This window comes from Elgaria multicarinata, chromosome 11 (assembly GCF_023053635.1).
Source record: "Elgaria multicarinata webbii isolate HBS135686 ecotype San Diego chromosome 11, rElgMul1.1.pri, whole genome shotgun sequence".
Taxonomy (NCBI): Eukaryota; Metazoa; Chordata; class Lepidosauria; order Squamata; family Anguidae; genus Elgaria; species Elgaria multicarinata.
The window spans coordinates 3,024,405-3,040,873 of record NC_086181.1 but is presented as its reverse complement, the minus strand read 5'-3'; the positions used below and the strand labels follow the sequence as shown (position 1 = coordinate 3,040,873).

Here is a 16,469-nt window from a genome sequence, read left to right as displayed (position 1 = left end):
AAATTCACAATGAGCAGGATACATTCCGCAACCATTTGGTAGCCCAAATAGCCCAGCAAAACAATTACAGTTATGGGCACAAACTCTGCTTAGCAGAAGGAGTGATGGCTTATGAGAGCTGGTGTAGCATAGTAGCTTATAGCGTGAACTATGAGCCAGAAGCCTTAGGGCTAAATTTCAGCTTGCCTGTAAGAATGTTCAGGGTAGCTTAGGCCAAGCCTCTGATGCTCAGCTTCCATCTGCAATATGGGGATACTGGCCTGCCTTACAGACTGTGGATAATATATAGCATTTGGAGCCCTCAGAAAGTGCCATATAAACAAGTTCCAGTTGGGTATCCATGCTGGTTTGTTCTACAAAACCCAGGATGAATCTTGTGGCATTTTGAAGACTAACACATTTATTCTGGCATGAGCTTTCCTAACTGGCAGCCCACCTCATCAGATGCATGAGATGATTTACAGGTACCTGCACACATGGTTGGGGGTAACAATTGTAAACTGTGAGTTCAGAGAGAAATGAAATGAAGTGCTGATTACAGTCAGTGATGATTATGCCAATAGCAGTATCCATTCACCGAAACAGTTGCTGATGTCTGAGTTATCACCCCACAATTGCTTTTGTGAATGGCAACTGTTAATAATATAATCATCGCTGTCTGTACCTTCCTCACTGTTCATAACCACCATGTGTGTGCATATATATCTCAGTGGTAACTCAAGACAACACTACATATATTTGATGTGGGTTGTAGTCCACAAATATCATAGTAAGCTTGTTACTCCTTAAGTTGCCATAATACTCTTCGCATACATCTTGTTTTTATATATATATTGTGGGATCAACTGGTATCCCATTTGAGACTGTTTTTATCCTTTGTCTCGTAGTAAAATAAAGCAAGTAGCATTCAGAACAGAACTACCAGTGTTTATGTTGGGTCCAGGCCTAACCACACAATAGCAGAGTGATATTAGGGAGAAGCAAAAACAAGAGCACGTAGCGGCGAGGGGGAAATGTCAGGAGAAGTACCAAGCGTTTCAGACTGAGTAACCTGCCACCAGTACCCCCTCCACCCATCCTTTCTATTTGTGAGCTTTTTTTTTTATCGTGCTTCACCTTTAACCTTTACTTCACACAGAGGTAGAGGTTTGATTAGTTTCTAAAATATCCAGGAGCACATCCGATATGGGAAGTACCCATCGTTTACTGCTGTTGTGTTGAATGTGGCAGTAGCTGTTCTCTGGAACATCCATGCACTGATCCTGGGAAGCTTGCCACATGGGCTGCAAGAATCTATGTTAATAGTTTTAGGTTGGCCTGCATAGCAATGTTTTGCACTCACAATTTTCAGCACAATTGCAGCAGAAATACATATCCATGATTTTACTTAGAGGATGGGTATTCTCTTGATTATCTTTGGATAAGGGTCCAGGACCCCTCCAGAAAAAAACAAACCTGAATCTTCAGAGCTTGGTTTTCCTCTCTCTCTCTCTCTCTCTCTCTCTCTCTCTCTCTCTCTCACACACACACACACACACACACACACACACACACACACACCAAGATGCCAGAGCCTTTGGCTACGTCTGCTAAAGGAGAAGTCCATTTAATGGTGGATTGCTCTCTTTCCCTGACAGCCACTGGGGGGCAGTAGGATTCCCTTGCAGACTAGCTTGGTCACTGTAAACTCCCAAAGAAGCTGTGTTGTACACGACACTCTTAGCATATATACCCATATTGCTTTTCTATAACTAAGATACCAGTGTTGATGTGAGTTGGGCACTTGGCTACATTCTTGAAGAACTGTTTCCTACCTGGAGGCAATTGCTACTCACAGATGGATGCCTGAGCTATGCATGCTAGTCAGTTTGAATGGCAATAGCTCTCATCCTACTGCTAGGGGAAATGATGAGGAGAAGCATAAATCTGATTGTTCTTATTCCAGTACATCCAAGCAACATCTAAAAACTTAAGTGGTGCTTTTTCATTAGTCATTGTTTTGTATTTTTGCAGATTTATCCAGATCTCAACAATTGATTAACACACTCATGTGATTGGCTAAAGTTTCTCTAATCGAGCCACAGCCCTAAACAGATTCTTTGTTTTACTTAACAGATATCTGCTAAAATAGAAACACTTTTTTTTAGAGCTGCTTCCACATGGACTGTGAGGAGAGGGGGCTAGTAGACTTCCGAGAGGAGGTTTGCAAGAGCACCTCCCTCCATGCTGTAATAGGGCTAAATAAAGACTCAGTTCAGGAGACTGTGGAAGGCGGGATTCATTAGAGGTGAGGCTGGTTCCGTGTCACTAGACTGTATGTCATATTTTGTCCTAGGAGAGAGAATATGTCCAGCAAGGCAAAGTAGCGATGGAGGTGGTGGATCAGATCTTAGCCCAAGAGGAGAATTGGACGTTTGAGAGATGCAACGTAAGTTTATGACTTCTGAAATAACTGGTGACTGAAGGCTCTTGGATCAGTCTTACAGACCACTATTCAAAGGTATTCGTGGCCTTTTTGTCCCAGCCTCCCTGGGTGTAACTCAAACCTGGGAAACCTCACCATGAGGTGATTCTGCTGTAGTTGCTCTTCAATGTGCCGTTCTACATGGTGAAATGGAGTTACACCTTGTGGAAATACCTTCTGGAAAAGGCAATGTTTTATTTTCAAAAAAAGCAGTGCTGCAGTTGTGTGACTCATTCATTCCCCCTCCCAAAAAGTTACCCTCAGGTGATGATCATGTTAAAGACTGTTTCTGTTCCCTGTATTAATGTGGTTTCTACAGAATGCCAGGAATACCTGGGCAGTTTCCTGTCCTTGCCCTGTGTCTTCCCCATATGTGGATCTGGAGATTGAGGCCTTTTTGCTATTGCTTTCCAGGCCAGCCCTACTAATAGCCTCTGAGTTAAGGCTGGGGCACTAGAATTTGCTCAACCCTTAATTGAGGGACATTCTTCCTTTCCTAGCAGTTGCTAGGCAGCAGACGGTAGCATCTTCTGAGACTGCTTGTTCTGCATCCCTAAGTGGAGAAAAGAAGGGAAGAAAAAGTTAGATTAAGGAAGCCCAAAAAATGTCACATGGTTGCTCCCCAAACACACCCAGCCTAAGGGCTTTGCATAGTTCCCCCTGTTCAAAGGTAGGACTTGAGTACAGCTACCTATTTTCTCCTCCCAGTGGCTAGCAGAACATAATGTGAAAAAGTGCATGCAGGCGAAGTGAACTGAGCTTGCAAAATTTTCTTGAATTCACTTGGCACCAAATACTACTTCAGAATTCCCACAATAAAGTCCGATGTGATCTAAATAGCGGCACCTGTTTAGATAAATAATCTAAACAGGTTTACTCCACGTCCTCTCAAATCAACCAGGAATGCTTTCAGGCACGTCATCTGTGTGCCAAATTAGGTCGTGCAAAGGGGCAGGCAGAGAGGTGTTTTCGGTGGCTTCCCCCTCTCGTGGGGCGTAGTCTTTCGTGGACCCTAACCAAAGCCTGAGGCCGTACTTCTTCTGGAAACAGTGTCAGACATAACATTAGCATAGTTTTTCCTACTCGGTGCTTTGGGGAGGATGGGACAGGCTATGTCCAATTAAAGGAATTAAAGGGGAAGGGGGAAGTGACACAATCGTAGACGTTTTCACAAGGCAGTGAAATCCTTCCTTTTAGCTGAGGAACTCATGTGCCTTCAACATCTCTTTTGCAGGAGTTTGGTGACACAGTTCACTCCCTCGAAATGCCGTTCCATGGCAAGATTTTCATCCTAAAGGTAAAATGCCTTGATGACTTTACGCTTCCCACCAGACCTTTCCCCAAATGGATGGCTTACAGAAATGGCTGTCTTTTTCTCTCTGCCCTGCACCTTCCAAGTTTAAAAAGTGGAGGGTGTGAATTGACAGACAGGAACTAACTTCTGGAAGAAACACTTTTTGTAGGGCTGAAAGTGAGGGAGCTGGATGGATGGGATGGCTGTTGCATGTTTCTCCACCCATATTGTGAGTGGATGTTCGTCTTCTAGGGGAGTTAATTTGCTTCTAGCAGCCAGTTCATCATCCACTTACGTACTTCGCCTAAGATGAACCACTTGGCTGAAAGCATGTTGATTTCACTCCCCTAAACAATCCTACTATTTTTCAAACGCCATATCAAAGCCATTGTTTGAGAGTCTTTAAATGAAACTTCTTTTCTTGCTGGGAGTAGGGAGGGTGTGCCTCTAAGTGAAAATGATTGACTGCTGGCGTGGGGTGTGTGACCTTGCCAGAGCTCATTGCTCAGTTTCCATTGGCTATCATTAATGTCACCTTCCTCTTTGAAGCATTCCCCCTTTAAGAACTCTCCCTCACCTGCAGGCGATTCTACAGTGTTCTGCTGAGATAGTCTACCAGGAGATGATTCTCCAGCCTGAGAAGATGGTGCTATGGAATAAAACCTTGTTAGCATGTCAAGTAAGTGTTTCCAAACTACAGTGGTTGGTAACTTCTTTGTGGTCTCTGTAAGTACACATACATGGGCTCTGCACCTGCACAGCGTCTTGGTTGGAACATTCTAGAGCTCTGAAGAGTGTTTTGGTGAGAGCCCCCACCGCTGTCTTCGTTATCCTTAGGTGCAGGCTTCCGCTTTCCTCAGTTCCTCTTTGACCACCAAAGTGGGCGCATTGCATAGAATTACGTCTCCTGAGGAGATTAGGAGACTGAAAGCTCCATCACACCGGGGGTTAACACGCTCCCTACCTTAGCTTCTCCACCTGTGTTTTCGTTCCTCAGTTACTTTCCCTTTCAAAAGAGGAAGTACACAACGAGCATGAGGCCGATTGAGGCCGCTGCGTCTCCTGCACACAGCAGGAGAGAGCAGTGATTCCAAGTTTTAAAAAACATCGGACTTAATGAGGGTTTCTTTTTGTCGCATAAGGAAGGCCAGAAGGGGTGGAAGGCTCACAGTTCTGGACTCCTGTAGAGCTGCTGGTCAGTCCCAACCATCCGCCCTCTATCGATGCACAAGGTGCCTCCTTCCTTCAGCATCTTTTGGAATCCGGTTTCAAGGAACTAGGGAAGGCGGAAGCCACACCTGAGGATATCTATGAGTGGTCTGAGCTGGGCTCTCACCAAAACTTTTCAGCTCTAGGATGTTCCCACCACAGTTCTGCGTGAATACACAAATGACCACTGAAAGAACTATAGTTCACACATCAGCAACCTGTATCTACTAATGACTTGTCCCTAAAGTTACCTGTGGTAGTAGTGATTCTTGGTCTCCCCTAGCCTCCAAACTGCAAAGTTTGTGTGTTGTTTCCATTGCTGCGAATTGTTGTGCACGTTAAACGTTAGGGAGGAGGATTTGGGCTGAAGTGGATTCCGTCTTGGTGACATCGGTTTACTTCCTTGAAATCCCCAGAAACTGGAGGAGTAAATACTGGATTGCTTTTGCCACTTCAGAGTTTGACACCATCTGCGCCGCTGTTGGAGGAATAAGTTGCTACTTCTGTACCACACTGTAGTTTTACTTCCTGTATCTGCCTTTGAGAGATTTGTATGAAGTGTAAAAAGTGGCACATTTAGGTGAAATGGAATTGAAATGTGGAAAGTGTTTAGGAATACTAAAAATTGGTGCAGCTTTTACGTAATCTGTTGGTTGTTTTATTATGGTTTTAATTTTTGTGAACTGCCCAGAGAGCTTCAGCTATTGGGCGGTATAAAAATGTAATAAATAAATAAATAAATAAATAAAATAAATACGTTTCATTTTACATCCATGAGTTCTTGCCAGTAAGAGTGCTCCTGTTCTGGTGCCCTCCGGATGTGTTGGAGTGCTGGCTGGGGATGATGTAGTCCAACACATCCGGAGGGCACCAGATTGGGGAAGACTGCCTTAGAAGGGTCTTAGGCACCCGCACTATCAACCTGAACCAATACCAATTCCTGTGTGTAATCCTGGATATTGTTTTTGTGAAGATACTGGAAATTGGCCATCAGATCCTCTGGCTTCCTTACATGCTAGAATTCTGTAAAGGAGCAACCAATATCAGAAAGTGGTTTAAACGGGCTTGTGTCAGCAGAGGTGGGAGAAATGTTCTTCTTTGTTTTTAACAGATTTTACAACGGGTCGACGATAACACATCGATATCCTATGATGTGGCAGCTGGAGGCGCGGGCGGCGTTGTCTCACCCAGGTCAGTCCTGACTTGGCCAAAGTCCTCAGTAGTTCTTTCTTTTTAAATGAGTTGTTAATGTCTCATTTGTGTTTCCAGGGACTTTGTAAATGTGCGTCGGATTGAGAGAAGGAGAGACCGGTATATTTCATCAGGGATGGCAACCGTTCACAGCTCACGCCCTCCGACTTCAAAATATGTCAGGTATAAAAAATAGCTGTTAATCCCCCTGTTACTGTTGGAAAGTATCACATTTTCAAATCGTCTTACATGTCACACAATACACTGTCTTGTGCAGTTTTGATTATAAATGGATTAACTTGAAAATTTTGAAGTACATTGTTAATCCCAAATACAAAAATCTACCTCCAGCATAGCTCTGGCTTATTAAAAGTTTCACCGTGCTTCTGAAAGGTGGTTAAGCTTGTGTTTTGGTGATCTTCCAAGGGAAAATAGTTTTTCAGGGTGATGGTGTAGCTACCCAGAACACCTTTCTACACAGATGTCTTGTTCCATTTGCGCAACAACTTGAAATTGCTAAGAAGGTGTTCATGGTAAACTTGGGGAGATCAAGGTAATCTCTTACGTTCTCTTCAATCTTGAGGGCAAGAAACTTGGGAGTGTTTCACTTCAAAGCAAAGTACAGCTCCACAAAGAGAGCTACAAAGAAAACAGCTCCAATAGTGCCCAAAAATAGTGTCCACAACAATGTAGGAACAAAGCCAGACTATAAAACACATGGTCTTCGATGTCTGTATACTAATGCCCAGAGCATGGGAAACAAACAGAACGAACTTGAACTCTTATTACATGAAGGCAAATACGACTTGATAGGTATAACTGAAACTTGGTGGGATGACTCCCATGACTGGAATATAGCAATTGAAGGGAGTAACTTGTTCAAAAAGAACAGAAGAAATAGAAAGGGAGGCGGAGTTGCACTATGTGTCAAAAATACTTATCCCTGCACAGAAATATAGGTGGATGAGACTGGGAGCCCCATCGAGAGCATCTGGATTAAAATAAACGGGGCAAGGAATAAAAAAAAACATGATAATCGGAGTCTACTACCGACCACCCAATCAAGGAGAAGACGAGGATGAAACTTTTGAGAAACAAATTGCCAGTGTTTCAAGGAAGTGCGATGTAGTAGTGATGGGGGGACTTCAATAACCCTGACATCTGTTGGGAGACAAATACTGCCAAAAGCGGCCCTTCCAAGAAATTCCTGACATGTGTGGGTGATAACTTTCTCCTACAGAAAGTGGAGGAAGGAACTAGAGGATCAGCAATCCTTGACTTGGTATTGGCCAATAGGGATGACTTAGTGGATAAAGTGGCAGTTACGGGAACTCTGGGGGAAAGTGACCACGTCATACTTGAATTCTTGATTATGAAGGAGGCAAAAGCTGAGTGTAGCCATACATGTACTCTGGATATTAGGAAAGCTGATTTTAATAAACTCAAAACTATGATTAGGAAGGTACCATGGCAAGTGACCCTAATGAGAAAAGGAGTGCAAGATGGGTGGGAGTATTTAAAAAAGGAAATTTTAAAGGCACATTTACAAACAATTCTAACAAAGAAAAAAGATAGAAGACAAAAGAAGAAACCAATGTGGCTCCACAAAAAGCTCAGAGCTGACCTGAAAACAAAATAGGAAATGGAAGGAAGACCAGGCTACAAAAGAAGAGTACAGACAGGTTGCACAGAAGTGCCGAAATGGCGTCAGGAAGGCTAAAGCTGAGAATGAGCTGAGATTAGCAAGGGATGCTAAAAGCAATAAAAAGCTTCAGATACGTGAGTAGTAAAAGACAGACAGAAATGGTGGTTCAACTGCTTAATGAGGATGGCAAATTGATAACATGACAAAGAAAAGGCTGAAGTGCTCAATTCCTACTTTGGATCAGTCTTCTCCGAAAAGCGGGTCTATGACCGTGAAGCACAAGGTGAAGGGGCAGGATTGCAGATTGAGGTTGATAAACAAATGGTCAAGGAACACCTACTTTCTTTGAATGAGTTCAAATCTCCAGGGCACAATGAACTGCATCCTAGAGTAATGAAGGAGCTAGCGGAAGAACTCTCAGAGCCACTGTGGATTATCTTTGTGAAATCATGGAAGACGGGTGAGGTGCCGGGTGACTGGAGGAGGGCTAACGTTGTCCCTATCTTCAAAAAGGGCAAAAGGGAGGAACCTGGGAACTACAGACCAGTCAGTCTGACATCCATCCCTGGGAAAATTCTGGAACAGTTTATAAAGAAGTCAATCTGTAAGCACCTTGAAAACAATGCAGTGATTACTAGAGCCAACATGGATTTGTTAGGAACAAATCCTGTCAGACTAATATGATCTCATTTCTTGATCAGATAACCTCCCTTGTGGACTGTGGGGATGCTGTGGACATAATATATCTTGACTTCAGCAAAACTTTTGACGAAGTGCCCCATGACATTCTGATTAACAAACTTGCTAAAAGTGGGCTAGATGGAACAACTATTAGGTGGATTCACAGTTGGCTACAGAATCGGATTCAAAGAGTGCTTATCAATGGTACCTTCTCAAACTGGGGGGAGGTAACAGGTGGGGTACCACAGGGCTCAGTCCTGGGCCCAGTGCTCTTCAACATTTTTAATGATTTGGACAAGGAGGTGCGCAAAACACTTATCAAATTTGTGATGACACAAAATTGGTTGGGATAACTAATACCCTGGAAGACAGAAACAAACTTCAAAGTGATTTTGATAGGCTGGAGTGCTGGGCTGAAAACAACAGAATGAAATTTAATAGGGATAAATGCCAAGTTCTACATCTAAGAAATAGAAACCAAATACACAGTTACAAGATGGGAGATACTTGGCTCAGCAACACTACAAACGAGAAGGATCTTGGAATTGTTGTAGATCGCAAGCTGAATATGAGCCAACAGTGCGATACGGCTGCAAGAAAGGCCAATGCTATTTTGGGCTGCATTAATAGAAGTATAGCTTCCAAATCACGTGAGGTACTGGTTCCTCTCTATTCGGCCCTGGTTAGGCCTCATCTAGAGTATTGTGTCCAGTTCTGGGCTCCACAATTCAAGAAGGATGCAGACAAGCTGGAGCGTGTTCAGAGGAGGGCAACCAGGATGATCAGAGGTCTAGAAACAAAGCCCTATGAAGAGAGACCGAAAGAACTGGGCATGTTTAGCTTGGAGAAGAGAAGATTGAGGGGAGACATGATAGCACTCTTCAAATACTTAAAAGGTTGTCACACAGAGGAGGGCCAGGATCTCTTCTCGATCCTCCCAGAGTGCAGGACACGGAATAACGGGCTCAAGTTAAAGGAAGCCAGATTCCGGCTGGACATCTGGAAAAACATCCTGACTGTTAGAGCAGTACGACAATGGAATCAGTTACCTAGGGAGGTTGTGGGCTCTCCCACACTAGAGGCATTCAAGAGGCAGCTGGAGAACCATCTGTCAGGGATGCTTTATTATTATTATTATTATTATTATTTATTTATATAGCACCATCAATGTACATGGTGCTGTACAGAGTAAAACAGTAAATAGCAAGACTCTGCCGCATAGGCTTACAATCTAATAAAATCATAGTAAAACAATAAGGAGGGGAAGAGAATGCCAACAGGTACAGGGAAGGGTAAGCAGGCACAGGGTAGGGAAAAACTAACAGTAGAAAGTAACAGTAGAAGTCTTTAGGGTGGATTCCTGCATCGAGCAGGAGGGGGTTGGACTAGATGGCCTTGTAGGCCCCTTCCAACTCTGCTATTCTATGATTCTACTCAAATGATGTGCCAGTGTCCCATAGCTTCTTATTACACAACAAATTGAATTCTTACAGCTCTGCCATGTTTCAAAATACCTTCCTGAGTCCTTTTTGTATACACACATACATGCACACCCTCTTGTTTTGTTCTGACCAGCACTCAATGAGCCTTGATTTTGGGCAAGGTCACGGGTGTCTGAGTGTCCACCAAGAACAGTTTTTCTCTGAGATCTCTCCTGAATGGCTGGTCTGTCTCTGGCTCCACTTCCTGAATGGCTAGTCTGTCTCTGGCTCCCATTGGCTTGTGATGAGCAAGCCTCCTGCCTGAGCATCTCCCAACAAGGCCTTTTTGTTGTTATCAGAGCCTCTGCCTCAGGTGACCAGCCAGGGTGGCTTTGCTCACCACCTTCATTTTTCTGAGTAATAGCATTAAAAAGCCATTGGCCTTTAGCTCAGTGTCTGCCTAGCTGTTGGGAAAATCTTTGAGAAGGGCAGCGTCCATTTCACCCGCCAGAGCACGCTATGAAATATAGTGTCTCTTTGTCTTGTTTGAGGAGATTGGATTTCTAACATTTGAAATACTTGAGAAAAGTTTGAGAACAGGCTTTCTGCACCTAATGTCCAGATTCTGAAACCAAGGGCAGGTGGGTCTGACATCTCTTCCCTTGCTTCCATTCCAAAAATTATCTTTGGGGAGGCTTCGTTATTCTTTCTTCTGCTCTTAGTGAGCAGACTTTATGGCCCTTGTTCCCCATGGTGAGATGTTCAGAGGGTGACACTAGTGGGTTTAGTTTCCCTTGGCTGAAAGAATGCTGGAGACTTACACTGATCCGATTCGCACCATCACCATGGCTTAAACGAGTCCTGGTGGCTTGTTTAAGCCCCAGTGAGTACTGGCCACCGTTTGCCTAATTTCCTGCCCAGGTGTGGCTTACTGTGTCATCCAAACCCAGGCATTATGGCTTGTTGGAGGGGTAAGAACTGTCAAGTAACCCAACAAAAGGCCATGAATTATCTGAGGGTCCTTTCCTTCTCCAACAAGCCATGCCACCTGGGTTTGGCCAACACGATTAGGGTTGGGCCGAGGAGCTTTTTCTTTGTCACAGCATTTTTGGAACATTCCTTCTAGAGAGATCTTCTAGGGCAGGGTTGGACAACTTGTGGCCCTCTAGACAACTCCGTCATGCCTCAACAGTGGCCATGCTGGCAAGGGTTGGTGGGAGTTGTAGGCAAAGATATCGGCAGGGCCTCTGCTCTAGGATTGTCTCTGTGCTGTGGTTTAAGTAGTAGGGGATGGTAACTTGAGCTCTTAGTGTGTGCCTCTAAAACTGTGTCATTAGAAACACATTTTGAATATTTAGCTGAAGGGGAAATAGTGTGTGTGTTTGATGTTTCCATGACTTTAATGTACATTGCCTCGAGCACATTTCTTTCGGAAGACAGCTAATTTTTTCTAGCTAATAGTTACTCTGCCATTAAACCACAGTTCTTGCCTGCTTGTGCTGTTACATTTCCCCCCCTGCTGTTTTCCAGAGCAGAGAACGGTCCAGGAGGTTTTGTTGCCCTGAGATGCCCCACTAATCCGCACCTCTGCACCTTGATTTGGATACTCAATACAGACCTCAAGGTAAAACACACTTTGTCCTTTGGCATTTTCAGTTGAGACAAACAGGCTTGGGACTGCAAACTGTTCCATTTCTCTCCTGCTCTGCTTTTGTCATGTTTTTCAAAACAAGAAGACGACAGACAGCTAATGAAACCTTTAGAAGCTACCGGGCCCTAGTTGTTGATCAGGCTTTTCCTCGTGTCTGAATGGAGACCTAGATTAGATTTTATGGTGCAGCAGCATCTACTTAACCTGCCTCTTCATCCTCCCTGTGAGTAATATGGTATAGAGCTGGATGTCAAGATGGGGCTTGTAGCTTTAAACAATCCAAGGCCGGAGGACAGTTGCTCCTCTTCCAGAAGACTAAGTCAAGCAAATGAATTAGATTTACTAGCACGGGTACCCAGTTTGGGGGATTAAACCCTTGACCTGATGAGAGAAAAGAAATACATTCAGCAGAGAAAAATCATCCAGGGACATTTCTGGGATACTATTCATTGAACTGTTCTGTGATACTTATATGTACATACTCACATGCACCTCGCTAAATGCCGTTCTTCTAAACGAAATGAAAAGCCAAACGTTGTCTTCCCAGGCCTCAGAAGGATTCAGTTACTGAAGAAAACTCTGCAGATATTTAATTTCATGCAAGCTATGTCAAATTGTTCCCTTGTTCTCAGCATAGGGTTAATTTAACGTCCATAGAATCGGCATAGAGCTGGTACGGCCAAGCCCTTGAAGGTATAAGCTGCGAGTTAGAAAGTCCTTTGTTTGCATTTTGGCCATGCAATTGTGCGATGCCTTGGGCAAGGCTGCTAGCAGTCTCTGCCCACCCCACTTGCTCCATCCAGTAACGCTGGACTGCTGGCCTAACTTCCTTGAGCTGTTTTAAGACTGGATCCTATGTGAAGCACTTTGACCATGAGTGCTGTATGAACTGTGAAGCGATTAATATTGGGTTGGATCCATTATTACAAGCACTATGAAAAATGCAAGCAGTACTGCCTCTGGCTAGATGAGCATGGCCCATACTGGCTGGGGTGATGGGAGTTGTAATCCAACTCATTTGGGGGATACCAGGCTAGGGGAGGCAGGCCGAGAACACTCAGGAGGAATGGGTGGGTGGTGGCCCCCAGGTTGAAACCAACAGGATTACTACTTTTAGTTACCTTGTAGCTTCAGAAGCTGCTGTTGCCAGAAGAACTCTGGAGGCATAATCATAATGGAGAGGAGGAGGAATTGGAAAGACTTTATATGAGGAGGCAACGCATCAACATGTGAAAGATACCATGCTGGCCAGCAAAACTCAGGCATTGCACAATCCTGCAGTTCCTTGCTTCGTTGTGTTTAAATTAGCCTTATGTTTTCAGGGGAGAGTCCATAGCACAGTGTACAAGCATGAGCTTTGCATGCAAAATGTTCCAGGTTCAATCCTGGACATGTCCAGATAGATTTAGGAGGAACGCCTGTATGAAACTCTGGAGAGCCACTGCCAACTGATGTAGATACTGGGCTGGATGAACTGATGGTCTGATTTGTGTCTGAGGCAGCTTCCTTGGTTTCTGTGATGAGATCAGCCATCCCATCCTAACAAGAGGGGCCCATAGTTTGGTAGCTGAGCACACGCTTCCCATGCAAAAGGGCCCAGGTTCACTCAAGCAATGGAAATGATGTTGGGTAGCAGGGCTGGGAAAGACCTCTCTCTGCCTGAGGCTCTGGAGAACTGTAGCCAATGCTGGGATAGATGGTCCAATGCAACTCCATAATGTAGGTTAAGACGAAGTTTGTTGCTCTAATTTTATCCTTTTTTTGTCTTGTAGGGTCGGCTTCCCCGATACCTCATCAACCAAAGCTTGGGGGCCACCATGACAGAGTTTGTGTTCCACTTGCGCAAACGGGTTATGGAGGTTAACGCAAGGTCATAAGTTCTCAGAACTCCTTGCTGTGATGTTGCCTTCTGATTGTGCTCAGAACTCAACAAGGTCCAAAGAACTGGAGTCTCTTCTTCTTACCTGTCGGGGGAGATCATATCTCACAGCTGACCTTCAGGATAAGGCTAACGAGCCTTTTGCTGTGTCTTCAGGATGTCAAATAATTAATGAGCTGAAGAAGATGATTAAATGGCAAAAGGGAGATGTGACAGCAGATGACCCAAATCAGAACAAATGGGAGAGAGGCACTAAGGTGGTTTCTTCAGGTCTCTCACTGATGATCAAAGCTAACGTTGCTATTAGAACTTGAGCCTTTTCTGGATCAAGGTGTGCCAAATTCCTTTATGAACAAGCTTCCAGAATCTACTAAGTGCTTTCTTCTGTAGCCATGTGTATGTCTTTTGTCCTATTGTTTCAGACTACTGTGTGTCCTTAAATTTATCCAAATGCCTTCCATAGCAGATTAGAAGAGTATCATCAGATAACCCTGCACATGAGGTGACATGGCTGTGATGCAGCAGGCTAAGCCAGACAATTTTCCAACCCACTACCGTGTCAAGATTCTGGCATTGCCCACTTTCCTGGAGGGCTGTGTGCTCAGCATAGCTGAGGCTGCATCTTGGAGTGTATGCATGGATTTGAATGCCATGTCCTCGAAGAGGTGATGGCTAGAGGAGATGAAATCTTCTGCTACCTGTCAAGTACTTGGACGTCAATGGTGCACAACAGTATTGCAGTACTGTCCCAGTTTGATCGTGCTTTTTTTCTACTTCCTCCTTTCTCCCATGAGTGACAAAGACTGTGAAATAAGTCTGTCTCTGCGAGACTGAACTGACCCTTCTACAGTGGCTGACATTTCCTGGATTTGATTATGATTTTTTTGTCCTACTGGAGTAGACTGAAAATGTTGGTAATTGAACATTTTTCGTACAGAGGTGGAGAACTGGTTTGGATGTTGTGAAGTGGTCCAATATATTTGGAGGGCACCACGCTGGGGAAGGCTGATGTAAGTGCAATATTCCTGATCTTCTAGATCTACACGTGAACAAAGGCAGGGATTGGCAGAGGGAAGATTCATTGTGGGTAGAGCAGGAAGCAATGGCTGGGTTAAGAACGGCAGGTTTACACCGTGAGAGAGCTGCTGTGCTGTTGGAGCAGCTTGAAACAAGCAAAAGATACCCCATGTTGTATCTTTTGCATAACAGAAATACAGTGACAAAAAAGCCGTGGCAGGGTTTTACCTGTCTCATAACTAGCTGTGGAGTGATACCCCTGCGCCCCGCCACCTTCACCAGACTGGACTTCTGAAATGCAACTTATCCGCAGTGTCTCCAATTCTTGGCCTCAGTATCTGCCATTGTTCAAAGTGTTTGGGTTAAAGCCTGTTTGCTGCTACGATTCTCCAGTTACTGTAATTAGATGCTCAGTTTTTGTTTTTTGAAGAAGCAGCTGTGTGGAGAATTGCAGCCTTAAGGTAGATCAATACCTGTGCCCCCTCTCCCAAATGGCGTAACTCCTGCAGTTCATTTCCATAGGTGGGAGATGACTCCTTAAGTGATTCATGCATTTTTAAGGCTTCGGAATCTGAATTGGACTAATCAATCATGCAACTTGCTTTCTAACTCTGTTCAAAACTATTCCACATTGGGTTTCTTGCATGAAGAACCTGTATACCTAGCTTACTCAACAATGGGGCTATTGGCATGACTGCCAAAACTTTTCTTGTAGCCTTTCGGGCCAATCCTGTTTTTCAGCACTTGAGACTCCTCACTCTGTAGACGCCTTCCTCTCCCTCTCTTTTCAGTAAGCTCCTTCCCTTGCAATTTCTATGCGTTCTTGTCATTGCATCTTGTGTAGCAGGTGGAGCTTGTAGCCAGCACAGACCCCACCCCCATTTGATACCTTGGTCAGAATGGGTGGGGCATACTGGAAGCCTGGTGCACTGCAGTGGAAGCTGTACAGTTCACTGGCCAGAAATGATGATGGACTTCCAGGAATGGAAAAGAGACTTTTTTGAGGCTTGCTCTTCAGAGAATTTGCCCCTTAAGCTATTTGATATTTTATGCCAGCCTGAGAGATTAGCAGGAGACCCCAAAGCGCCTTGGATTGTTCATAAGTGTTCCGTATGGAATGTGAAGAGAGACTTGCAGACTTTATGAATCTTATGCACAGAATGATTTCCTTTTACATGTGCATGGGGAGTGGACCTCCACGCCTCATTTAAAAAGCCACTTGAATAACACATATATGCCTTTTGCATTGAATCTTCATGACTTAAATCTAATAAAATCTAATGACAAAACCTCCCTCAGCTTAGTGTGTCTTTCCGTCTAGCATGGGCTGTCCCTTCCTTCACCTTCCAGTCTCTATTCAGTAAAACATGAATCCACCCACCTGCCCACTCATAAGATACCCAGGTGTGGAAACAGCTATTGTACCTTCCCTGCAGACCCTGCTCTTCAGACCGGCTCCTGCTCCTCTGTCGATATAGTTGATGGCACTCCACAACACCACCCTAAGCCTGTTTTCTCACAAGTCCATGTGACATATGTGTTTATTGGGACTTGCTCTCTGGCAAGCAGCCCTAGGAGTTTTGAAGTGCAGTATTGTATTGCCCTGGGAGCAACGTCGTGCGGCAGAAACAACAAGGGGTCTTGTGGCACTTTAAAGTCTAACATAGTCATTATGGCACAAGCTTTTGTGGACTGCAGTCCGTAAAAGTTCATGCCATAATAAATGGGCTTGTCTTTAAGGTGCTGTAAGACTCAGCCTGTTCCAGCAAGAACAACAAGCATGACGGCTCTCTGTGCAGCAGGTTACTCTTCCGATTTTACAGATGGCAAATTCCAGTGGAGAAGTCATGCAAGTAGACCTTTGAGCAGGGTTTTGGGTTTGTGTGTATGTGTGCGTGTTTAACACAACCCATCATAGTATTTTTTTTGTGGGTGGGTGGGGGGAGCCACAGTTAAGAGAAATTTCCCAAGATCACATTATGAATCTATAGCAGAGGTAAAGATGGGAAATAAAAGG

General features: G+C 44.3%; 1 protein-coding gene across 1 annotated transcript in view; it reads left to right on the top strand.

The window, feature by feature from the left end:
- STARD3 (StAR related lipid transfer domain containing 3) overlaps nucleotides 1-15,741 on the top strand; it is a 43,905-nt gene extending 28,164 nt beyond the window's left edge. Inside the window, exons 9-15 of the mRNA XM_063137354.1 lie at nucleotides 2,336-2,428; nucleotides 3,699-3,761; nucleotides 4,342-4,437; nucleotides 6,079-6,158; nucleotides 6,237-6,341; nucleotides 11,436-11,529; nucleotides 13,329-15,741. Coding sequence (XP_062993424.1) covers nucleotides 2,336-2,428; nucleotides 3,699-3,761; nucleotides 4,342-4,437; nucleotides 6,079-6,158; nucleotides 6,237-6,341; nucleotides 11,436-11,529; nucleotides 13,329-13,433 — 636 coding nt within the window. The 3' untranslated portion in view covers nucleotides 13,434-15,741. The remainder of the gene's footprint in view (nucleotides 1-2,335; nucleotides 2,429-3,698; nucleotides 3,762-4,341; nucleotides 4,438-6,078; nucleotides 6,159-6,236; nucleotides 6,342-11,435; nucleotides 11,530-13,328) is intronic.
- The last annotated feature ends 728 nt before the right edge of the window (nucleotides 15,742-16,469 follow it).